At 46.2% G+C, this 26,393-nt stretch overlaps 1 protein-coding gene across 2 annotated transcripts in view; it reads right to left on the reverse strand.

The window, feature by feature from the left end:
- ANKRD33B (ankyrin repeat domain 33B) overlaps nt 1-26,393 on the reverse strand; it is a 101,546-nt gene that overhangs the window by 39,375 nt on the left and 35,778 nt on the right. For both annotated transcript variants that reach the window (XM_069556075.1, XM_069556076.1), the window contains exon 2: nt 2,638-2,767. In XM_069556075.1, coding sequence (XP_069412176.1) covers nt 2,638-2,767 — 130 coding nt within the window. The remainder of the gene's footprint in view (nt 1-2,637; nt 2,768-26,393) is intronic.

The following is a 26,393-nucleotide window of genomic DNA, read 5'->3' on the forward strand; positions in this document are numbered from 1 at the left end:
GAGTTGGCATCACCCCCCGTCCAGAAGGGCTGAAAGCCAGCCCAGACCCACCTCTCCCCCCGTGGCCCACCATCTCAACCACTGGGACCTGAGCTTTCTGCCACACAGACTGCATTTCTTCTCTGCTCTGTGACAAGGACTCCGTGTCCACCAGGGTCATCTCGCCCCTGTCACCACCCACCCAGCCTCATGCCACTCAAGTGCATCTCCTCACCTTGGATCTAGACCCTTGATCACCTGGTCCTGCTTCCTCATGGGGCCACTTCTTCCCCATCCTGGAGGCGTGCAGTCCTTCGCCCTTCCTAAGATGAGCCAGCTCCCTCTGGGTCCCCGGGCTTTATGGTGTCTGAACAGGCACTGCCTGCCTCTGACCTCTGCAATGCCCAGCACAGGCCCCCTCCTCCATGACCCCAGTCCCAAAGCACCAGGCTAGACGGGGTGTTCTCACCCCAAATCTCCAGACACACCTTCCATCAGAGCCCCATCAGATGGCTATTTAGCTGGACAATTACTCAAGGGCAGAAACACCCTTCACTTCACTACCCCTGGTCCCTGCCTTGGTCCTTGGTCAATGGGAGGTTAATGAGTGATAAGGCCTCGGTCACTGAACGCTTCTCACAAAATCCGTTTACTCTTGTGCACCTGGGCTTTCAGAGTCTGGAGTGCCTCCTTATGAGGGAAGGCTTCACGCCCTGTCTTGCACCAAGGCGGACAGGTGCGAGTGAGCACAGTCGAAACACCTGGCTGATTCTGGGGGTTTTCCACCTTAGGCGTCTTGATTGGAAAGCAGGTGTGCACAGACAACTTCCCATTAAAAGGATGAAACGGCAGGACGCTGAGTCTCTGCTTCCCCCAAGCTCCAAGATCAGCCACTCAGGCAGGCTTAGACATGGGAGTCGGTGATGCAGGGTAGGATAGCGAGGTCCCCCTCGGGTGGCCCCCACAGAAGTTCCCTTTCCAGAATCAACATGCAGTCTGGCCCAGGCATTTTCTACAGCTTCCTGGCCCTGACTCCAGTTCTCAGCAGCTCTCAGCAACACTAAATCATGGCCCACATTCCTTTCATAGACAAACTCCCTTTCTTCTTAACTCAGCCTGAAGCAATTTCTCTGCTGGAAGCTGAGAACCCAAGTGATGCAATAGATAGAATATTGAAAGCCAAGAATTTTGAAAGCGGTCAATTACAAACCCAGTTAATGCTGCAGTTACAAATAAAGCGTATCTGAAGGAACAAGCATAGTTTCGTGTTCGTCTCACAAAGTTAGGGGAGTTAAGTTGCTCAGTCCTGTCAGACACTTTGTGACCCCCATGGACTGTAGCCTACCAGGCTTCTCTGTCCATGGGGATACTCCAGGCAAGAATGCTGGAGTGGGTTGCCATGCCCTCCTCCAGGGGATCTTCCCCACCCAGGGATCGAACCCAGATCTCCTGCAGTGCAGCCAGATTCTTTACCATCTGAGCCACCAGGCATATCCGAGTCCAATTCCAAAATCGGAGAGCTGTGCACGGTGTGCTTGGCAATGCTGGTGTAAGGATCACCTCTGGAGACGAAAATCCTGGGCAGGAAGGATGCTTACCCTTTACAAGGTGCTCTCACCAACAGCCCCGCCTTGTCACGCTGACACCCTCTCAGCAAGAAGGCCCTGGTTTTTCTCTACATCTCCAGGAAAAGTGCAAAGTTACCTCCTAAATGTGTCCATATTTTATACAGTAACTGTCACTACGGTCTCTCCCACTCATGAGTTCACCAGCATCTTTCGGACCCTGGGTCTCCGAGCACTGGTGGGGTGTTAGGCTCTAGGAGAGCTGACATGCAAGCTGGGTGCCCAGTACAGTTTCACAGTTAAAGGCTTCCGGCAGCTGCAGAGCTAATCCCGCCCCACACTGAGTCCCGCACCAGCGGGTGAACTGCGCTTGTAACAGAGAACAGACCCTACTCCATACTGGATCTATCCCTTTCCCCGTAGCCCTTGTGCCCCAAGGCCTGTGCTTAGTCATGCAGGATCTCCACCTTCTGTAAGACAATGACGCCTCGAGCCTGAACTGTACAGGACAGCCCATTCTCAAGGCTCTGACCTTTAAAAGTAGAACACATTTCCGTTCATATAGAGATTAAGGGTGGCAGAGCAGAAAATAACAATTGTCCTGGTGGAGATTTACAGGAACCTTGTGACCAGACCTGCCCAGACAGCCGCAAGAACAGAGGATTCTAGCACCGAGAAGTTGGTCAGCGACCAGCCACACACCTCCTCCCCCCTTTTAGTAAAAATGAAGCCGGAATTCTAACTCGGGTAAGATGGTTCTTTAGGGGCCCTAGTCCACCATCTCCTCGGTCCTCTGGCTTTTTGAATAAAGTCACTATTCCTTGCCCCAACTCCTTGTCTCTGGACTGACTATCCTGTCCTGCAGACAGCAGTATGGGCGTGGACTCAGCAACACACTGTCCCAAATGCACAAACAGAATGCACCCACCCTCAACCCTTTCCTGTCCTTCTCAGCAGTAAAGCATGACCTCTGATCAGTGGCACGCTTGCGACACCAATCTCAGGAGCCGAGGTCAAGTGCAGGCCCTCACGGCCTGGGGGCCCTGGTCCGACCTCGTGGGCTCTGGGGAGGGAAGGGGAAGCTGGGTCTTACCTGCCTGGGCAGCCGTGATGAGGGCCGTGTTCCCCTCGCTGTCCTGCCAGTTGACATCAACATGGGGGCACTCTGCTAAGACCACCACAGTATCCACAAAGCCATGGTAGCAGGCGACAATAAGGCCGGTCTAGAAATGAAGAGGGAAGTGGGTCAGAAGGGCAGAGCGAGCACCATCGCCGCAGACCCTGCCAGTATTCCGGTGGGCGGGACGAGCAGGGGTGAGAGGTCAAGGACCCAGTCCCAGTTCTCAGCATCCAGCTGGAGCAGCCGGCCATGGTCCGTTCTCACGTGTGTGCGGAGCGCCCTGCCCAGACAATTTTGGGTACGCCCTGCCCTCCGGGCGCTTGCATTCCATTCTTTGTTGTTTGTTTTTACATCTACATTTATTTCCATCTTCAGTTATACATCTTGAAAACTATGAATTCATATCAACAACTAATTTTAATCCAACCTCACTAGGTTCTTTCTAGTTTTTCTTCCTTGCCGTGAATGCAATTCCCTTTGTCAACAATGAGAACACTGGCTCTCGTTATGCTTAAATATTTATTTATTTATAAAATGTCTTGCATTTAACTATTTCCTGCCTTTACCATGATCCCACCTCGACACAGATTTATTTCTCATCCAGCTCCAGAAGCCGGGGCAGCCTGCCAAACGGAAGTCTCTTACTTCCTTGCAGAGTTGCCAGGTATCGATAATTTGCATTCCATTCTAACCGGAGGAAAAGGCATCCGCTACAGACCTGAGACATGAATGTGTTACAAAGTAGACTCCTCGGGTCAGGGAGGTTGTGAGGCCAGGGTCCATGTGGCTCAGCACCCGGAGCAGGGGAGGGTTCACTGAGACGGGACATTGGATGTGGACAGAGGAGGTGGAAGAAGATGCCAAGGGGCCGTGGAGGGGGAAGGTGCAGACAGAGGGCCAAGTCTGGCCACCCAGGGACCAGCCTGCAGGTTGCTGACCACAGGTGGTCTCAGTGGCCAGGGCAAAACTAGAGTTTGCTCTGAGTGAGATGGGGAGTGATTGGGGCAGTCCACTGTCAATTGAAAGTGAAAGTGAAGTCGCTCAGTAGTGTCTTTGCGACCCCATGGACTGTAGCCCACCAGGCTCCCCCCTCCATGGGATTCTCCAGGCAAGAGTACTGGAGTGGGTTGCCATTTCCTTCTCCAGAAGATCTTCCTGACCCAGAGATAGAACCCAGGTCTCCCGCATTCCAGGCAGACGCTTTAACCTCTGAGCCACCAGGGAAGCCACTGTCAATTACCTGCATTAAATTCTGGCTGTTGGGTAGAAATCAACAGAGTTTTCTATCCAAGCAGTAACAGTTTTCTGTTTTATTGACTACGCCAAAGCCTTTGACGGTGTGGGTCACAACAAACTGTGAAAAATTCTTAAAGAGATGGGAGTACCAGACCCCTTGACCTGCCTCCTGAGAAACCTGTATGCAGGTCAAGAAGCAACAGTGAGAACTGGACATGGAACAACAGACTGGTTCCCAATCAGGAAAGGAATACATCAAGCCTGTATATGGTCACCCTGCTTATTTAACTTATATGCAGAGTATATCATGCAAAATGCCAGGCTGGATGAAGCACAAGCTGGAATCAAGATTGCCAGGAGAAATATCAATAACCTCAGATATGATGGTTGAGGTATGATGACACCAACCCTTATGACAGAAAACGAAGAACTAAAGAGCTTCTTGATGAAAGTGAAAGAGGAGAGTGAAAAAGTTGGCTTAAAACTCAATACTCAGAAAACTAAGATCATGGCATCCAGTCCCATCAATTCATGGCAAATAGATGGGGAAACAATGCAAACAGTGAGAGACTATTTTTCTGGGCTCCAAAATCACTGCAGATGGTGACTACAGCCATGAAATTAAAAGACGATTGCTCCTTGGAAGAAAAGCTTTGACCAACCTAGACAGCATGTTAAAAAGCAGAGACATTTCTTTGCCAACAAAGGTCCGTTGAGTCAAAGCTATGGTTTTTCCAGTAGCCATGTAGGGATGTGAGAGTTGGACTGTAACGAAAGCTGAACGCCAAAGAATTGATGCTTTTGAACTGCGGTGTTTGAGAAGACTCAAGAATCCCTTGGCCTGCAAGGAGATCCAACCAGTCCATCCTAAAGGAAATCAGTCCTGAATATTCATTGGAAGGACTCATACTGAAGCTGAAGCTCCAATACTTTGGTCGCCGGATGCAAAGAACTGACTCATTGGAAAAGACCCTGATGCTGGGAAAGATTCAAGGCAGGAGGAGAAGGGGACGACAGAGGATGAGATGGTTGGATGGCCTCACCAATTCAATGGACATGAGTTTGAGCAAGCTCCAGGAGTTGGTGATGGACAGGGAGGCCTGGAGTGCTGCAGTCCATGGGGTCATGAAGAGTCGGACACGACTGAGGGACTGAACTGACTGACTGGAGTGGAGGGTCAGGGGTGTGGTGTTCTCATTCCCATCAGCCACACATACAGCTCCTAAGGCCCTTGGAATGCAGTTTTTGTGTGCTGATGAGATGACTCACAGTGGGGGCGGGTGCCAGGTGGCTTCAGGTTGGAGCTGGTTTCTAGAAAGCTTAGAAGGGTTGATCTGTTAGTTCTACTGCTCCCCCCCACACACCCACTCCTATCTCTGGGGTGGAGTAGAGAAGGATTGAAAACTGAGACCAATCACCAATGATTCAACAGCTGTACAGACCATGCCAGTTAATGAAACCCCCATAACATTTGAAACAACAGGGTGCAGAGAGCTTCTGCATTGGTGAACACACCGTGGTGCTGGGAGGTGGAGCTCCTAGAGGGGGTAGGGAAGTCCCACAACCCTCCGCCCACACCTGGCGCTTTTCTTCCCTCTGTGCTTCTGTTCCTGAGTTGCAGCCTTTATAATAAAGCAGTCACAGGGCTTAAGGGGCTTCCCTGGGGGCTCAGTGGTAACGAATCCACCTGCCGATGCAAGAGAATCATATTTGATCCCTGGGTCAGGAAGATCCCCTGGAGGAGGACATGGCAACCCACTCCAGTATTCTTGCCTGGGAAATCCCATGGACAGAAGAGCCTGGTGGGCTGCAGTCCTTGGGGTCGCACAGAGTCAGACACAACTGAGCAACTGAGCACACACACAGTGGGACTTAATGCACTTTCTCAAGTTCTGTGAGTCGTCCTCACAAATTACTGAACCCAAGGAAAGGCTGTGGGAACCCCTAAATTTATAGCCAGTCAGTCAGGAGGAGGCCCCTGATCCCGGCGACTCACATCGGAGGTGGGGGCGGCCTTGTGGGACTGAGCCCTGAACCCACGGGGTCCCCACTGACTCCAGATAATGTCAGAATTGAACTGTTGGACACCCTGCTGGGGTTGGAGAACTGGAGAATTAAGTGTAGAAAAACAACCTGGATTTGGTGTCAGAGAAAACCCACATGCTTGGCATGAGAAAAAACAACCCCACAGGGACTCCTGCAGATGCTGGACAGACGAAGATGCAGGTGGTCACTCTGCACCGGGATCAGGACAAAAGCCCCACGTGCCGGCCCCCTGACCACAGATTTCTAGCCTCCAGAACCCTGAGAAACAAATTCCTGTTGTTAAGCTTCCTGTTGTTGGGCTTCCCTTGTGGCTCAGCTGGTAAGCAATCCGCCTGAAATGCAGGAGACCTGGGTTCGATCCCTGGGTTGAGAAGATCCCTGGAGAAGGGAAAGGCTACTCATTCCAATATTCTGGCCTGGAGAATTTCATGGATGGTATGGTCTATGAGGTCACACAGACCTGTTTTATGATGTTTCCTTAGAGCGGCCAAAGGTGATCAAGACACTTTGCAACAATGGATTCAGTGACAAATAAACCCCAGAGTTAGAAATCAGGAGTGAATGAGCAGGTGACTGAGCTTTACCAGTCGCACCCACCAGCGCTTGGGGATGCAAAGCTGAAGTTTAGGGCAACCCCACGGTGGCTCAGCTCTTTTTACCAGATTTTTTTTTTTTTTTTTTTGCTACACTGGGTCTTTGCTGATGCACACAAGCTTTCTCTAGCAGTGGTGGGCGGGGACTCCTCTCTAGTGGCGGTGGGTGGGGACTCCTCTCCAGTGGCGATGGGCGGGGACTCCTCTCTAGTGGCAGTGGGCGGAGACTCCTCTCCAGTGGCGGTGGGCGGGGACTCCTCTCTAATAGCGGTGGGCGGAGACTCCGCTCCATTGGCGGTGCCCAGGCTGTTCACTGCAGTGGCTTCCCTTGTTGTGGAGCATGGGCTCTAGGGCCCTCGGGCTTCAGTAATTGCTATTTGTACCAGATTTTTAATAAGAATGTAATTTTTCATGGAATGGGGAGAGGACGTGAGCAACCCCCCTGCTTATTTCAATAAGGCTCCAAGTTGCTCTCCCAATATACTATACTAAATGTCAAGCATTACAATTTTTAAAGAGTACTATTGATTCTTTAATGCTGACATTCATACTGCCGCCAAATGAGCTGTATAATTCTGTGACTACAGTAAAGGCTATTTCATTTCTTCTTGCTTATGCATTCTTTGAAACAGGTCATTCTATCTATAGGATGAAATGTTTCACAATAATTTAATTTAAAGGAGAAAAGAGCATGGAGTCAGCCCAGCCAGGCTCTAACTTACAAGCTTTCTGTGTCTCTGAAAACCAGAGTTCACTGCTACCAACACCTCTGTCCCGCCAGCTAACCTGTCGACTCACTGCAATGGCCCAGAAGACGTGAGATTCCCCTTGAACTTCTTTGAATGATAGTATTTCTCAAATATTCTACAATTTCCTCCTGACTTACAAATGAGGCATGTTGTACAAAATATAGCCACTTCCTTTTTATATAATTCCATAAGAAGTTCAGATTTACCACAGGAAAAACAATCCAAAAATATAGATTAGAAAAAAAGTTTTCAGTCCAGACACAATCACACACATACTTTAAAAAAAAATGTAAACCAAAACACAAGACTATTTGCTGTATGTTTGTCAGAAATACATGGTAACAAAAGTACTTGTGTGTCAACGTTTCCAGCGGCCACGGGGCATTATACATATGGCATAATCTTAGTAATTTAATGGATTTCTACTCTTGGACTCTTGAGATTGTTTTCCATTTTTCTCCAGTATGAGTCAAACCTGCCATGAAAATTCCTAGAGCTGAGGCTGTGTGAGTATCATTTCTTATTTTTCTCAAGAGACATTCTTAGAAGTAGTATTTCTGGATTAAAGGAAAGAGTTATTTTGAAAGTTTTTTTTTTTAATATATATATATTGCAAACCTGTCCTACAGAAACATCTTAAAGGACATCTGCCTTTGCTAATCCTGCCATCCAACGCTTAGGTAAGATTCGGGGAGTTCTCTGGCAGTCCAATGGTTAAGAAGCCACACTTTCACTGCAGAGGGCTCAGGTTCAATCCCTAGTCTCGGAACTAAGATCCCAGAAGCCATGTGGTGGTGTGGCCAAAAGAAAAAAAAAAAAAAGAATTCCAGATTAAAAGGAAGAATTCCCTTTGGCAAGTAATGAATAGAGAAATGCTCCCCAGGGTTCCTGAAGTTCTCGATTCTTTCAAATCATCACCTCCACTCCTCTACCCCAACAAGAAGGGTCTTTTCTAGAATCACAACACTTCCAGCCCCTAAGGTAAGCCTTCCCCAAATGTACATAGGCCCTTCCTGAGAATGGCCTTGGAACTCTTAGCATAACCTTAGGTCAGAAGTGAAGATTATCAGAAAAATAACACAGATAACAAAATATAAGGGCTCAGGATAAAATGGTGCTGAACACAGAAGTAGTAGCTCTAGTCTCGACAGAAACTTCCACGACTATTAAAAATCATTAGCTGGGGCTTCCCTGGTGGCTCAGAAGTAAAGAATCTGCCTGCCAATGCAGGAGACACGGATTCTATCCCTGGTCCAGGAAGATCCCACTCGCCATGGAGCAACTATCAGGCCTGTGCTCCAGAGCCCAGGTGGGCAACTGCTGAAGCCTGTGGACGCTAGAGCCCGTGCGTCACAAGAGAATTCACTGCAGTGAGAAGGCTGCGGACCACAACTGGAGAGGAGCCCCCGCTCACCACAACTAGGAAAAAGCCTGCACAGCAAGGAAGACTCCACACAGTCAAAACTAAATAAAATTATTTTAAACCCACAGCAACAACAAGAAAAAATCATTACCTTTTCTCCTATTTTCTGGGAATCTGTCCCAAATATCTAACATTGCATTTTTAAAACTAGCGTTTAGCTATAACTTCAACTCTTAGGGGGCTTCCCTGGTGGCTCAGATGGTAAAGAATCCACCTGCAATGCAGGAGACCCAGGTTCAATCCCTGTGTTGGGAAGATCCCCTGGAGAAGGGAATCGCTACCTACTCCAACATTCTTGCCTGGAGAATTCCATGGACAGAGGAGCCTGGTGAGCTACAGTCCACGGGGTCCCAAACAGTTGGACACAACTGAGCAACTAACGCACACACACAAACTCTGTTTCGTCCAGAGCATCTTGGTACCCCTTACAGGAAGCTGGAAGGAGAGGTACACTGGCAACCCCGGACCATGGCCTCCCAAGACCATTCAGAAAAGACCTGTTGCAAAGGAAAGTACTGTTCCCCTGCTGAATCCACAGAAGCCCACTTGGCACATGGTTCTCTGAAGCCACAGACAGTTTATTTTTTTAATTACAAGCAAAGCATTTATGAGAATAAAATATTGTTATTAGAGTAAAATAAAAGTAAGCTACCTACAAGTGGAAGCCTCCATATGGAGATCAGCTAGAAACTCTAGGTCCTCAAAGTACAGCCCTAATTTTCAAAGCCTACATACAGTGAGAAAGACTGAGCAACAACAACCAAAATGTCACACTGTTTTTGCTTAAAAACTGTAAGCATTTGTATATCAAAAAACAGAGATAAACAAACCAAAACCCCATTCCTTGCAGGAAGAAGGGATGATATAGGTACTTCCCTGCTGCTGCTCATGCTAAGTCACTTCAGTCGTGTCCGACTCTATGTGACCCCATAGATGGCAGCCCACCAGGCTCCCTCGTTCCTGGGACTCTCCAGGCAAGAACACTGGAGTGGGTTGCCATTTCCTTCTCCAATGTATGAAAGTGAAAAGTGAAAGTGAAGTTACTCAGTCGTGTCCGACCCTTAGCGATCCCATGGACTGCAGCCCACCAGGCTCCTCCATCCATGGGATTTTCCAGGCAAGAGTACTGGAGTGGGGTGCCATTGCCTTCTCCAAGGTACTTCCCTGGCAGTCTATTAAGACTTCACCTTCCAGTGGACAGACTGCAGGTTCAGTCCCTGGTCAGGGAGCTAAGATCCCTCATGCCTCACAGGCAAAAAACCAAAACATAAAACAGAAGCAAAATTTTAACAAATTCAATAAATAATTTTTTAAATGGTCCACATCAAAATAAACTTTAAAAGAAAATTTTAAAATGAATGTATAACACTAGCTTCCTTGGGTGGCTCAGACGGTAAAGAACCCATCTGCAATGCAGGAGACCTGGGTTCGATCCCTGTGTTGGGAAGATCCCCTGGAGGAGGGCATAGCAACTCACTCCAGTATGCTGGCCTGGAGAGTCTCATGGACAGAGGAGCTTGGAGGGCTACAGTCCATGGTGTTGCAAATTTGCCATGACTGAGTGTCTAACATTTTCTAACGACATCATTTATTATATTAACAGACTAAGAGGGAGGGAGAGAAAAAAGATCATCCTCTAAATGTGTTAAACCTCTCAACACACACACACACACACACACACACACACACACGAAAATGGACACAAAACACTTAGAAGGATTACACCAAGATAAAACGGGAATGGAAGAGAGTTAATTTTATGTGTACTCAGATATTTCATCAAACATCATTCTAAATATTTCTGTGAAAGCATTTTTTGGATGAGATTAACATTTAAATCAGTAGATGCTAAACGGTGAAGACTCTTGAGAGTCCTTTGGACAGCAAGGAGATCCACCAATCCACCCTAAAGGAAAGCAGTCCTGAATATTCATTGGAAGGACTCATGCTGGAGCTGAAACTCCAATACTTTGGCCACCTGATTCGAAGAACTGACTCCTTGGAAAAGACCCTGATGCTGGTAAAGACTGAGGGCAGGAGGAGAAGGGGACGACAGAGGATGAGATGGTTGGATGGCATTACCGACGTGATGGACGTGAGTCTGGGTAAACTCCAGGAGTTGGTGATGGACAGGGAGGCCTGGCGTGCTTCAGTCCATAGGGTCACAAAGAGTAGGACACGACTGAGCCACTGAACTGAACCTTCATGATGTGGGTGGGCCTCATCCAATCAGCTGAAGGCCTGAATAGAAAAAGACTGATCTCCTCCAAGCAAGAAGGGATTCTGCTAGCAGACTGCTTTTGGACCTAAACTACAATTCTCCACTGGGTCTCCACCCTGCAGAGTTTGGCTCACCCACGCTTCCATAATTGTGTGAACCAATTCCTTGAAATAAATCTATCCCTCCCTCATATATAGAAATACAGACATAAATGGACAGCTATGGATAAATCTCACCAACTATACAGCTATCTCTCTAAATCAACATGTGTGTATATAGCTACAGAGGAGCCTGGCGGGTTACAGTCTGTCCATAGGGTTACAAAGAGTCAGACGTGACTGAGCGACTGAACACACGCATCTAACTATGTGTATCTCTCTATATCCATAGATACACACACTCTCTTCTGGTTCTAGCTCTCTGGAGACCCCTGATGAATACAAGGTCGGTGGGGATGGAACATTTCAGAGAACTCATTTCACTTTTCACTGTTTCAGTATAATTGTTGCGGTTGTTTAGTCACTGATTGTTCAGTTGCTAAGTCAAGTTGGACTCTCTGCCACCCCATGGATGACGCCATGCTTGCCAGGCTCCTCTGTCCATGGAGATCTCCCAGGCAAGAATACTGGAGTAGGTTGCCATTTCCTTCTCCAGGGGATCTTCCTGATTCACAGATTGAACCCATGTCTCCCACACTGGCAGGCAGATTCTTTACCACTCAACCACCAGGGAAACCCTTTGGTACAATTAGAATCCTCTAAAACAAAGCCATATTCATGAGGAACTTACATGATTTTAATTCACAATAAAAACAAGCAAGCAAGCACAGTATTTACATTAATAAGTCTCATAAGGAAATACAGTTTTATCACAACTGTAAACAACTAAAAAGAGAGAGAGAGAGAACCATCTGTGAAGAGGGGGGTGGGGGCAGTGGGCAAGAGAAACGGGAGCTCACGAACAGCGAGGGGAGAGACGGAGGCACCAAAAGGCAGTTGCAAAGCCCACAGCCATGTGGCACAGTAACGCAGTAATCCCCCTGATAATACAGAAGAAAGGGGACATTGCCCATTTGCAATCGTAAGAAAACATTTCGCCATTCATAGTGCAATTTTTTAAAGGTCAGTAGAAAGACAGTAAACTTTAGTTAATCGAAAATTTTTTATTTCTATAAAATTCCTTTCTCCATAATAATACCATCAATAGGAGCAGGGAAAAGTTTATGTGACCTTATGAAAGAAATTCAGAATTCTGGTCCTCTAAGGATGTTTGTCGTCATTCAGCCACTAAGTCGTGTTCGAATCTTTGCAGTCTCGTGGACTGCAGCATACCAGGCGTCCCTGTCCTTCACTATCTTCCAGAGTCTGCTGAAATTCGTGTCTATTGAGTCAGTGATGCTATTTAACAGATGTCTTCCTCTGCCACCCTCTTCTCCTTTTGCCTTCAGTCTTTCCCAGCATCAGGGTCCTTTCCAGTGAGTCGGCTCTTCAAGATATATTTCTAAAAGGCGACCACGCATGACCACTATGGTGGGCATAATCTGTTAGGTAAAATGTGTTGGGCATTGTTTCAATAATCTCATTTATGATTAAGCACCATGACAAGAAAGTTATTTCCAGGATGGTCACTGCCAGGTCCCTGGCCCCAAGAACACAGCGAGGCTGATATATCCTTGTTGAATACATGAAGTAGTACCAGAACTTTGGTAAACAGTTTCTTTCTAGACGGCAAATGGATTTGAACTTCCACCATCACATTCGTTGGTAAGGGCTTCCAGTGGTAATGCCAGTGGTAAAGAATCTGCCTGCCAATGCAGGAGACATAGGTTCAATCCCTGAGTCAAAAAGATCCCCTGGAGAAAGAAACGGCAACCCACCCCAGTATTTCTGCCTGAAAAATCCCATGGACAGAGGAACCTGGTGGGCTACAGTCCGTGGGGTCACAAAGAGTTGGAGGAGAGCTAGTGAACTAAACAACATCAAAGAAGCCCAGCAGCTATTACAGTAACATTGCCTTGAGAACAGGAATATTTCTTGCCATATCAGGAAACAAGGATGGCACAGTCACCAGTGATTGCAGCCACCAAGGACAGCAAGTTGGTGAACCCAGGGGGAACTCAGGCAGGAAAGAACACCTGCCATCAAGCAGCCATCAGACTGCAGCCACTCGCTATGGTGAACCCGGAGGAAACTCAGGATGTGAAAACTCAGGACACTGGCCCCAGACAGCTGAGGTGCCTATCAAAGGAATGATCTCAGGGGGCCCAGTCTTGCATCTTCCCATACATAGGAAAGCACTAAATTCCATACTTCGGGTTATCTGGTTTTCTTTAATCAACAATAATCCTTTGCTGTTCAGACTTCATCCTTTGTTGCAAAACTTCTACACAACCTGGCTCCTCCCCCAGGGTTCCTTGAGATGCTCTCTGCCAGGCTTAAAGTCCTATAAATTCCCACCAAATAAAACACAACTCTCAACATTCAGGTGTGAGTTTGTTTTTTTTTCCCTAAATCAACAGCCTGAACTTGCAGACTTTAAATAACTCTCATCAAAACTATTACTTTGTCAGTGTGGGTTAGGTGTCATGTATCTCATGAAACATTGGCAGAAATTCCCTGGCGGTTCAGTGGCTAGGACGCGGTGCTTTCACTGCTGGCGCCCAGGTTCGATCCCCGATTGGGGAACTAAGATCCTGTAAGCCACGAGCTGCAGTCAAAACAACAACAAAACTGCACACAAAACAAAAACAAAACCCACATTTGCTGATACGTGTGACAGGACACTGCACTCTGAGGCTTGTTACCAGGTCCCCGGAGCCATGTATACAGCTGGGATAGCAGATGGGGTCAGGGGGCAGATGGCAGGTAGGCAGTAAAGCCCGTAATCTCAGAGAAAGACTGTCCGTGAGCCTGAAAATCTGTCAGACAAACATCATAAAACAGCTGCTGGGCTGGCCTTCTAGCACTAAAAAACTGCAGCAAAGTTTTCCTCTGTTAACTTGAAAGACAATGCAAATTAATATCAGGGCCTAAGAAAAGAATATATTCCACTGGGGGATGAAGGTGGAGATCCATGGTGAAAATAAATTATACTACTTGGTTACAGCAAATACAGTGTTGTAAGAGAGACAAGGTCCCCATGAGGGACTGGCTTTGTGGTTCAGCTTGGCTCAGTGGTGCAGACACACAAATAGTGTAAGAAGGCTGACTTGCAGTCTCCATTCTGAAAGTCTTTTGAAAACACCTTCTCACCATCTTGTGAAGCTCTTCACCCAACAAGACTCCGAAGGAAAGGGGCATCTTAAAAAGGGCTTAAGAATTCCAATTTCCCATGACAATTAGCTCATTATTTCAACATATTATAGAAAGAAATGATGGGTATGAAGAGGCTATAAGGTCAGCTCCGCAGGCAGGAATCCCTTACATGGGCCTAACCTGGAATGGGGCTTCCCAGATGGCTCCATGGTAAAGCCAAGGCAAGAGACCCAGGAGACACGGGTTCAGTCCTTGGGTCGGGAAGATCCCCTGGAGGAGGAAATGGCAAACCACTGCCGTATTCTTGCCTGGAGAATCCCATGGACAGAGCAGCCTGGTGGGCTATAGTTTATGGGGTCACAGAGTAGGACATGACTTAGTGACTGAGCACAATCTGGAATGATTGTGAGAGAAGGCGCCCTCTGTCATGTGGGGATACACACACACACACAGACACACACAGACACACACACACAGACACACACACACACGCAGCTTGCGGGGAAGCCCATCACTGCAGGTCTTAAATTCTTCTATATGAAATGGTGCTGGGAAGGCAAACCCTTGCCGACTGAGCCAGGGCTGCTGAATGAAGTCAATCACTAAGCACAGGCAACAGGCTTCCTCTCAAATCCCCAGGCATTCAGATTTGCGTGCACTTTACATGCTATGACATCAGTTTCCCTGTAAACGCACTTGAGCTGGATTAGTCTCCGCGGAGTGCTGTTACAAGTCTGGAGGGAGGAAAAAGGGCATGTCCAGGTCTGGTGCAGCAGGGGTGGGGCATGGGGGTGACCACTGGCCGTCAGGCAGACCTCCAGGGGGTTTCCCACCACAGGGTGTGCCTCAGCACTCTCAGCAGCCCAATCACAGCAAGGAACCCCACGGGCTTTGCACAGCTCCTGTAACAAATGCTTCCTGAGGGCTGAGTTGTGCCAGGGATCAGCTTGACGCTGGGGAACCAAGTGGAACCAGACCCAGTCCCTGACCACCTGTTGGCACTGGCTACCACCAACCCCAAGGCAAAAATTCCAACACCGAGCAAACTAAAACAGAAATATAACAAACACGTTCATGGGATCTAGTTCCCTGACCAGGGATTGAACCCAGGCCCCTCACATTGGGAACCTGGAGTCTTAGCCACTGGACCACCAGGGAAGTCCCCTGGCACGTTGATTTCTGGCAGAAATTTGAAACAATTATGAGGAAATATCAGCTTTTGTTAATGTAGCTGATGAGACGTAAGTGTTTGTAGGCAAAATAAGAGGGCAGCAGAGGATGAGATGGCGGGAAGGCATCACTGACTCAATGGATGTGAGTGTGAGCAAACTCCAGGAGATAGAGAAGGTCAGGGAAGCCTGGTGTGTTGCAGTCCATGGGGTCGCAAAGAGTAAAACATGACTTAACAACTGAACAACAACCACATATGTATATCTATAAATGTGTCAACAGTTACTATCTACAACAACATAGTAGTATGTATTTATAAATGCGCCAATAGTTTTGGAAAGAATTGTCCTTTAAGATTATGTCTTTGCTACTTGATTGGCCATCAAATGTACTTTCCTCTATAAAATAACAAGGATAGGCAATTTATGATTAGCTTTTTAATTTCTTTCCTGGCATGAAAAATGAAAATTTGATAATGATCTCATGCCACATATTCCAAAAACATCTTACACAAGGCCAGCACACCAGCCTGGAAATCACTGTTCCATGAATACCATTTAGCGCCAGAGCATGGGCTTCTGAACTGAGCCCCCTGGTTGGGTTCTCCCCAGGGCCATACCTTGTCACTACGCCTACCTGTTTCTTGCCTCGAACCTTTGCAGACCCACCAGTCCTCATCATTCAGCCCACCTGTCACTCATCAGATTCTCCTAAACATCCTGAGTCAAACCCTTTAACTACTTATTTTCTGAGGCTCTCACTGGACTTCCCCGCACACTCTGCTCCTTACTGGAAGGTGCTCAAAACGGAGAGCACATCATGGAGCTTTTTTAACTTTTCCCCCAGTGCCCGGTGTCTGCAAGACACTGAATGAGCACTTTCTGAATGAATGAAACACCTCTGAGATGTGTCAGAATCTCCCACCAGGACAAGGACTCAACTTTGAACTGCAGCCCTGAGGCGAGGTGTCATGAGCTCCGGGCTTTTTATCTTACTTCCACTTTAAATAAGGAAATGACTCAAGGTCCTGGGAAGACCTCAAAGAAGACAATTGCCTTTAGTGTGGTAAGTATCACCCTAGGCTGGTGAGTCCAGATCTGAGGCTGGATAATAGAGATATGAAAGCAACATCCAAAAGCAAAGAAAACGAAGGCAGTTCCAAGAATTCCACTGCAAGGATTCATCTTAGGGACATCAAAAGTACGTCAAGAGATCTATACCTGCAAAAACCCGAAAACCACCCGAATATACATGGAAGATGAGTGGCTAGTGAAGCACACACACTGGGGATACTTGTTGACCCCAAGAGGAACGAGGCAAAAAGCACGTGCTGATGTGGGAAGAGCTTCACAGGGTAGCAGTAAGTAAAAAAAGAAGAAGAACCACAGGTAGGAACAGTGAACAATCAGCCCTACATATCCACGGGTTCCACCTCTCCGGATTCAAGAAACTTCGGATGGAAAATACTTGGAAAAAAAAAAAAATTCCAGAAAGCTCCAAAAGCAAAACTTGAATAGCTATGTTCTGTCAACTATTTACATAGCATTTATATTGAATTAGACATTATACATAATCTAGAGATGATTTAAAAGTCCATAGGAGAATTGTATTGGTTATAAGCAAATAGTACATCATTTTATTTAAGGGACTTGAGCATCCTTGGGTTTTGGTAATGAGGGACGCAGCATCCTGGAACCAGTTAAACCTTGGATACCAAGGGACAACGATGTACGACATAACCTCTTTTGGGGTGGACTTCCGAAATGTGTGCATGGCGCCTGCAACGACACTATTAGTAAAAGATCTTCTACTTTTCCGAAAGAGGATATAAGAAATTTAACTGGTCACCTTCAGTACAAACTGGCAAAGAGGAGCCTTCAAAGCTGTACTTTGTATTTGAAATCTGTTTCAACGTCCTTTTGAGGCATGTACATTTTCTCATTATACAAAGAAAATGATATTGGCAGTGAGGTTATAGGTGAAACTTAATTTTCACTCAGCTGCTTTAAATAAAGAGATGCTTAATAAATTGTTTTAAATAAAGAAATAAGTATTACTAAACACAAAACATATAAAATTACAGCAGGAGACTTCTTTCAGCAGCAGGGCTTACCTTTAGATTTATTGTTTTTGTTTAATCGCTAAGTCATGTCCAACTCTTTGGAACTCCATGAACTGAGCCTGCCAGGCTGCTCTATCCATGGGATTCTCCAGGCAAGAATACTGGAGTGGGTTGCCCTTTCTACTCCAGAGGATCTTCCTGATCCAGGGATTGAACCCATGTCTCCTGCACTGGCAGGTGGATTTTTACAACTGAGCTACCAAGAAAGCCTCTATCTTCAGATTAGAAATGGATAAATTCAAGATTGTCATAATTCAAAACAACTTCCCTGTAGACTAATTTTGCATAAAATGTGAATTTTATTGTCACCGCAAACTGCTTGTTTGGATTTACAATAGATTGTTAGTGATTTCTGGAAACTACTTTGTTCAACTATATATAGTCTTTTGTTCAAATCCAATAATATATATATATGTATATATATAATTATATATAAAATGTATATAGGAAGCCACCCTAGTGGCTCAAATGCTGAAGAATATGTCTGCAATGCGGGAGACCCAGGTTCAATCCCTGGGTCAGAAGATCCCCTGGAGGAGGGAATGACAACTGACTCCAGTCTTCTTGCCTGGAGAATCCCACAGACAGAGGAGTCTGGTGGGCTACAGTCCATGGGGTCGCAAAGAGTCAGGCACAACAGAAGCAACTTAGCACACACACATATGCACACATACACACATACATATATATATATATATATCCAAATACATACATACAGATACTTTTAGTACTCCAAATACTTTTAATTTGTTTGTATACTCCTATTAGGGAAATTAAATGAATAGTCTGGCTTAGGTTTCAGAGATAAAGCAGAGCAAGCCTCTGACCTTGCTTCTAACCTGCCTGGACACTACTCTGACGGTGGGTGACTATGAGTGACTGCCTGCTGGGAGTGCAAGACTGGCAGCACGGTAGGTAAGGTGGGAGAGAGATCTTGAGATTGTTGAGCCCCCGGAGGAGACCTGGCCAACCAAGCCCCAGGCTTAGTAACATTCCAAGTTTTTTTACAAAACAAAACAAACGGCATTAACTTGAAACCCAGCTTGCAATCTAGTCACAGACTGATGATATCAGTTTGCATTGCCGTTGTGGGATTACAAAAACGGGAACCCCAAACTGCAGTCTTTGAAGTCTCACCCACGGAGCGGAGCGGATGTGCTACCTGGGACCCTTTCCCAATTGGAACTTAAGATGTGCAGAGACACGGGACTTCCCAGAGCTGTTGGTCAAAACCCATTCTGGGGATATATTCCATGCTCTTTCTAGTTCTCTTCTTTTAATGTTAGTAGATTGAAAGCATGCTAGATAATTCTCTAATAAATATTTGTAGTATTTATTTGTATACAACGAATGGCTTGTTAACAAATCCTTTGAACCTGAGATGAAAGTGAAAACTTTTGCAAAACAATTCCTATTCCAAAGGCTATATACCCCAGAAGCTTGTCTAATTTTCTCAATAATAACTGGTTTTCAGACAGTCTTCTTACAAGCATTCAGTGTTGGAAAGCCACACCTGCAGTTGACCTGAAGGCAGTGACTGTCAATAATAACATGCTCCTCTCGCCATTTATTTACTTAATCTATTTGAACTTAGGCTTGGAATGTTTATGATGGGTATACAAAGCTCAACAGAGATCTTTAAAGAGAACAGAAAGAGCACAAATACGGAAGACAAAAAGGTGTAGAAACCACCCTCCCCAGTGAGAGAACTCATCAGGGTGGGCTGCCCCAGCACCTGAACACACACCAGGGTCGTAGCCCTCCAGCCCCACTCACCCCTTCAGATCTTACTGCCCCAGCCAACATCTGACATCAACCTCATGCGAGATCTTGGGTCAAAACTGCCCAGCCAAGCTGCCCTTGAACTCCTGAGTCTTGGAAACTGTGAACGAAAATAAATGCTAATTATCTTTTTAAGTGAAAGTTGCTCAGTCATGTCCGACTATTTGCAACCCTGTGGACTATACAGTCCATGGAATTCTCCAGGCCAGAATACTGGAGTGGGTAGCCTTTCCCTTCTCCAGGGGATCTTCCCAACTCAGGGATCGAACCCAAGTCATCGGCATTGCAGGTGGATTCTTTACCAGCTGAGTCACACGGGAAGCCCAAGAATATTGGAGTGGGTAGCCTATCCCTTCTCCAGTGGATATTCCCGACCAAAGAATTGAACCAGGGTCTCCGGCATTGCAGGTGGATTCTTTACCAACTGAGCTATCAGGGAAGCCCCTAATGTCTTTTCAAGTCATTGTATTTGGGGGTGATGCTGAAAGAGAAGGAACCTATGGTCCTTGTCTCTCATGCCCTCTGCATTCCTTTTGTCTATGGAAAAACTTTGGCCAAAGAGTAAGTTTAATGAGAAGTGAGAACAGGCAGAAACAGAGAAAAACAGGCAAAGGGGACCACATAAAAATAGTTTGATCATCAAGCGTAGTCAAGGCTCTTTCCTCCTCACGGGCTACAGATAACATTCTGAGCCACCTCCCGTGGGCTGTCTTGTAGATACTGAACCCCCCCACCAGGTGGAGAAGTTAACTGCATGGTAATCAGACTGTAGCCATGACGTAAGCTGCCACAGTTCTAAGAACTGGCCTCGAAGAAACTGGAACAAACCGACCCTGGAACTGAAGATTAACTACACCCGAAACAACCAACATGACGCTGGTCAGACCACCGATGCCCAATTTCAAGATGACTGTCAGAGCTGACTGTGCTGTTTCTGCATGGAGCCCCCTCTCTCTGCATATAAGAGCCCTAGCCTCCAGACTGTTGAGAGGGTGGGGGGAGTCGACCTTTGGACAGACAGTCTGTTTCCTTTCCACCAACTTGGCCTCTTTATTGGCTTTTAGGCGGTGAGCAGCTGGACCCTACTTTCGGTTACAATGTCAGGCAGCATTAGATAAGCAATCCAAACACCAGCAAGTCCTAAGGATAGACTTCAAAATCCGATCACAGTCTTCTGAAGCTCACACATATGTTAACAAATTCATCCTGAGAACTGGATCCTTAGATTCAGGTTGAACATATGCTTATAGAAAGAAATACATGATTAAATAAAATGTACTAGTATTTCATTAATAACTATTGAGAGCTACTAAATATTATGCCGGTTACAGAGATACAATTAATGCTACAAACCAGCTAAGAATATTTCCGCTTTGGGGCTTAACACTCTCAGAACGCATGAAAACAATGCTATTTTCCCCCTTTTTTTCAAAAACTTTTTCCTTTAGAAATTTTTAAAAGTTGAAGGATATTTTTATTACATAATCTTGTATGTGATCAAACAATAAAAATGAGGTTATATAAAGATTAATTTCAGTTATAAGGGAAGACTGAAATTATACTATAAAATGAAAATATATATGCTTTAATAAACTAGTCTGTAAAATTATGTATCAATAATGCAAAAAAAAAGTGGCAGCAAGAATTCAGTAGATTCTGAATGGTGACATACAGGTGACTTCTTTTTCTTTATACTTTTCTGTAGTAAAAAAAAGTCCCATATTTTCCTACTATGACTTTACTTCATTTAATAATCAGAAAATTTTAAATTTTTAAGGAAGAAAAGTTCTGATAAAGCTTCCCAATCTCCTGCTTACAGTCAGTGGCAAATTCATAGACCAGGAAGAAACCGTACAAACAAGATAAAACTGCTTCTTATTCCTTTTCTGGAAAGAATTGGGGAGAGTTCACCTAACATTACCATCAAGTAAGCAATCAATACAGGAAAAACCAATTGGACCTTTCAGGATCTGTAAATTATGATCAGCTTTATGCATCTCTTACAAAAACACCCCATGAGGTCTCAAGAAAGAAATCCAAGCTGTCCATTATGTTGGCCTCAAAGAATTGAAACCCTTGTTGATGTCTAACTTCCTCAGCTAAGAGCCTCTCACTCCGGCTGCTCTGCTGTCAGCTCTGACAACGGCATGTTCTACTTGTGATAATAAAACTCTACAACTCATTTCAAGGCCATTTTTTCACAAATATTAGGTCTGTGATGCACAAACACAGGTTTGGGTCACATAGAAAGTGATATAAATTGTGCTAAGTACTAAGTCACTTCGGTCTTGTCAGACTTTTGCAACCCCATGGACCGCAGCACACCAGGCTCCTATGTCCATGGGATTCTCCAGGCAAGAATGCTGGAGTGGGTTGCCGTGCCCTCCTCCAGGGGATTTCCCAACTCAGGAATCGAACCTGCATCTCTTTATGTCTCCTGCATTGGCAGGCAGGTTCTTTACCATTAGCACCACCTGGGATTAGGACAATCCAATCCAATTGATGAAGAATGAACAACCTAGGTAATTATTCTCCCAGTCTGCCTATTGTATTCTATTGGTTCAGGTTGGACCCTGGCCACTCAAAGCAGGGGTTCTTGTCCCAGCAGCAGCATCGCCTGGGAGCTTGTTAGGAATGCAGATACTTGGGCCCCGGCCCAGACCTAATGGGTCAGAACCTGCATTTCACAAGACCATGGTTGGTCCAAAGGACAAAAAACGTGAAGCTCCTGGGGCACAGGCTGGGGCTTTCGGAAGAATGATGGCTGCTATCGCTATACCTGGGAGCCTACGGTACAGACTTCTCCCGGATCCCAGAAACAGAGCTCAGCTCGCTTTCCCTGTTAATTTTCATTCCAACTGGTTTGGGGAGGCACATCCACTCTCTTGTCATGTCCAGTTCCCATCATACACACATCAAATTCTCGCCTAATCCTGGCCCAGGTGCCGATAGCACTTCCTTAAATGACCCCGATTGGTTGTCTGCCACCTGCTCTCTGGTCCTTCACCCTGAGTCATCCTTTGGCAAATTGCATCCCTGGGCTAGGACGGAGGGACCACAGAGAGAATGTGAGATAGCAAGGCTCTGCGGGCTGTACTTGCCTGATAGATTAACTGTTAGCCCTACAGTGTACGAAACAGAACAAGCTCCAGGGAAGGCAGGCTCCCAGGAGAGGAGGATCACACTGCTTCCAGAACTCTCTCTCCCCCAACCGTGAGCACTGCTCACCACCCAACAAGCTAGTAACGTCTGCGGGTACCTTGGGCGGGGTGGTGTTGAGAAGACAAAGACGAAGTTTGGAATCAGACAGTCTGACCCACTTAGGAAATTCAGTCTGGAGAAAGTGACAAGAGAGTCTACAATGAAGACCAGCCCAGCCCCAGGGGACAGAAGCCTGGAAACACATCCGGACCCGGGAGAGGACTGGCACCCACCCAGCTGGGCCTGGTCAGCCAAACAAAGGCGGGAGTCCCAGGGTCCTTGGGAGTATGGAGATGGCGGTCCAAGTGTCAGATGAGCAAAGGCTGGGGACTGATAGCTCATGGGGAATCAGGAAACTCACAAGCAGATGCACCCGGCTGCCTACAAAGGAGGAGACAGCTCTCCAAGTCCTGAGTGTTGACAGGAGCTAAGGAATCTGAATTGTGCCCGAAGCACTAGCGGAGAACCACTCACGGTCTGAGGCAGGATGTGTCAGGAGCAGATTTTCCTACTAAAATCCTGCCTCTCAAATCCTAGGCCTGGCGGGGGGTGGAGGGCGGTGAAAGGGGAGCTCTTCCTCCTTTTCTTCTTTTTATTTCCAAAATATTCGTTAAATCTGTGCCCTCCCCGCTCGCCTTTTACTCTTTTGTGATTTAAGATGTAATGGAAACTGACATCTGTCTGTCTGACTCATAGCTGTCAGGGCGGGCAGCTTCAACAGAACATTCTGGGCTTAGGGATGTCTGTTCTCCAGGTGTTCATTAATGTCTTGTAACTTGATTTTTTTTTTAACTCGAAAATTTAAATTGTAACCTTTTCCAAATATGAAGGTTCTTGATATCATTAGTCATCAGGGAAATGCAAATTAAAACCCCACTGAGATACCACCTTACACCCACCAAAACGACTAAAATTAAAAAGATTGACAATACCCAATGCTGGTGAGGGTATAGGGTGCCCAGCAGGTGGGAGTGTTGAATGGAACAACCATATGGGGAAACTGGCAGTTTCTAATAAAACACACCACACGTCTGCCTTCTGATCCAGCAATTCTACTCATAGGCATAGTCCCAAAAGAAATAAAGTCTATGTCCACACAAAAAGGTGGATAGGAATGTTTGCATGCTCAGTTGCTAAGTCATGTCTGACTATTTGTGACCCTATGGACTGTAGCCTGCCAGGGTCCTCTGTCCATGGGATTTTCCAGGCAAGAATACTGGAGTGGGTTGCATTTCCCTCTCCAATGTTTAGTGACACTTTAAATCGCAAACAATCCGAACATTCATTCAGCAGGGACTTCCTGGCAGTCCAGTGGTTAAGACTTCATGCTCCCAATGCAGGGGGCACGAGTTCAATCCCTGGTCAGGGAACTAAGATTCCACAAGCTACATGGTGCACCCAAAATAAATAAATAAAATAAAGAGCTGTCATAAAAAGAGAGATAGAGACTGGATAAGCAAACTGTCTTATAGTCAAGCTTAGAAACACCACTCAGCAACCAAAACTAAATTCTGATTCAGGCAACAATACCAATAGATCTCAGACTCACTGCTGCTGCTAAGTCGCGTCAGTCATGTCCGACTCTGTGCGACCCCACTGATGGAAGCCCACCAGACTCCCCAGTCCCTGGGATTCTCCAGGCAACACTGGAGTGGGTTGCCAATTCCTTCGCCAATGCATGAAAGTGAAAAGTGAAAGTGAAGCCGCTCAGTCGTGTCCGACTCTTAGCGACCCCATGGACTGCAGCCTACCAGGCTCCTCCAGCCATGGGATTTTCCAGGCAAGAGTACTGGAGTGGGGTGCCATTGCCTTTTCTGCTCAAACTCACTATGTGATATGAAATAAGCCAGATACAAAAAAGTACATTGCTATTTGTTTCCATTTAATGAAATCCAAGGACAGACAAAATTGATCTATGGTAATAAACAACAGTGACGGGGTGATATGGGAGAAATTTCTCCATTAATGGAAACATCATGTATATTGATCTGGATGATATTTACATGCTTATATTCATCTGTCAAAATTTATGGACCCATATACCCTTAAGAGTTATTCATTCCTCTGTGTGCAAACTGTATGTCATAAAAACACAACTTAGCCAAAGATACACAAATGGCCAGAACCACAATGAGATTCCACACTACCCATACCAGGCTACCTCTTAGAAGCCTACCAGAATATAATGGTTACAAATAAAAATAAAACAACAACAAGCAGAAAATACCGAGTGTAATTTTTCCACAGGGAAGGCCATGGAGAAATTGGAACCCTTGGGCACAGCTGGTTGGAATGTAAAATAGTGCAGGCACTATGGAAAAGAGCTGGGTCATTACTCAGAAAGCTAAACATAGAATTATCATATGATCTGGCAATTCCACACCTGGGTACACGCCCAAAGGGACTTCAAGCAGGGACTCAAACAGATATTTGTATACCCACGTTCATAACAGTATTATTCACAGTAGCCAAAAGTCAGAACAAACCGGGGTCCATTAACAGGTCAATGAATAAACAAAATGTGCTCCATCCACCCAACAGACTACTATTCCTTTAAATTAAGTGAGGACATCCTAACACCTGCTACAACATGGCGAACCGTAAAGACCCTGTGCTACGTCAAAAAAGCCAGACGTGCAAGGGTGAATGCCGCAAGAGTCCGTGTGTGTGAAATGTCTAGATGAGGCAAATTCACGGAGCAGGAAGTAGATTCGAGGCTACCAGAGCCAGGCGGAGGAGGGCAAGGGGAGTTGTTGCCAAGGTTACAGAGTTTCTGCTTGGGGTGACGACCACATCATGGAAACAGCTAGGGGTGACAGCTGAACAAGATCGTGAATGCAATTCACGCTGTTGAATTGAAAGCCGGTTACAGTCGTTAAGAATGGGGTTTCATGTTATGTTCCTTACACATTAAAAATTTTCATAGTGGAATATGCCAAAAAAAAAATTAGTTCTATAGCTTAAGTGGCAGAGAAGGCAATGGCACCCCACTCCAATGCTCTTGCCTGGAAAATCCCATGGACGGAGGAGCCTGGTGGGCTGCAGTCCATGGGGTCGCAAAGAGTCGGACATGACTGAGCAGCTTCACTTTCACTTTTCACTTTCATGCATTGGAGAAGGAAATGGCAACCCACTCCAGTGTTCTTACCTGGAGAATCCCAGAGACGACGGAGCCTAGTGGGCTGCCATCAATGGGTTCGCACAGAGTCGGACATGACTGAAGTGACTTAGCAGCAGCAGCAGCAGCAGCTTAAGTGGACAAATTATATGGACTATGAATGATACTTCAATAGAGCTGCTGAAAATGAAAAAAAGAAAAGCAAGCAGCTTGAGGAAACCCATACGTGTGTGTGTGTGTGTGGGCATGTGTGCGCACACATGCTCAGTCGTGTCCAACTCTTTGTGACCTCATGGACTGAGCCCGCCAGGCTCCTCTGTCCATGGGATTTTCCAGGCAAGAATTCTGGCATGGATTGCCATTTCCTTCTCCACGGTCTTCCCAATCCAGGGGTCGACCCCACGTCTCCTGCGTCTCCTGCACTGGGAGGTGGGTTCTTTAGCACTGTGCCACCTGGGAAGCCCGCACACAACCTGGGTAGATCTCATAGCCATTTTGTCTCACCTGAAAGAAGTACACACTCTGACTCCACGGCCGTCCCCAGGCTGGTTAGACTAGCCCATGGTGATAGAAATCTGAAGGGCCGGCCTGGGTAGGAGGGAGTAAGAGGAAACTTACCACAGTGATGCAAATGTTCTTTATCCAGAGCTGGGGGCATGATTGCACAAGGGCAAGAATGTGTCGAAAATCACCCAGCTGCCCAAGAAGAATCTATTATGCCCTCTACTGTAAGTAGAGTATGTCTCAAGAAACAATTATTCCTACGAAGCCAAGTTAAAAAGCCATATGGCATTGATAGCGCTGAGAAGGGTGT

Source organism: Ovis canadensis, chromosome 16, assembly GCF_042477335.2.
Source record: "Ovis canadensis isolate MfBH-ARS-UI-01 breed Bighorn chromosome 16, ARS-UI_OviCan_v2, whole genome shotgun sequence".
Taxonomy (NCBI): Eukaryota; Metazoa; Chordata; class Mammalia; order Artiodactyla; family Bovidae; genus Ovis; species Ovis canadensis.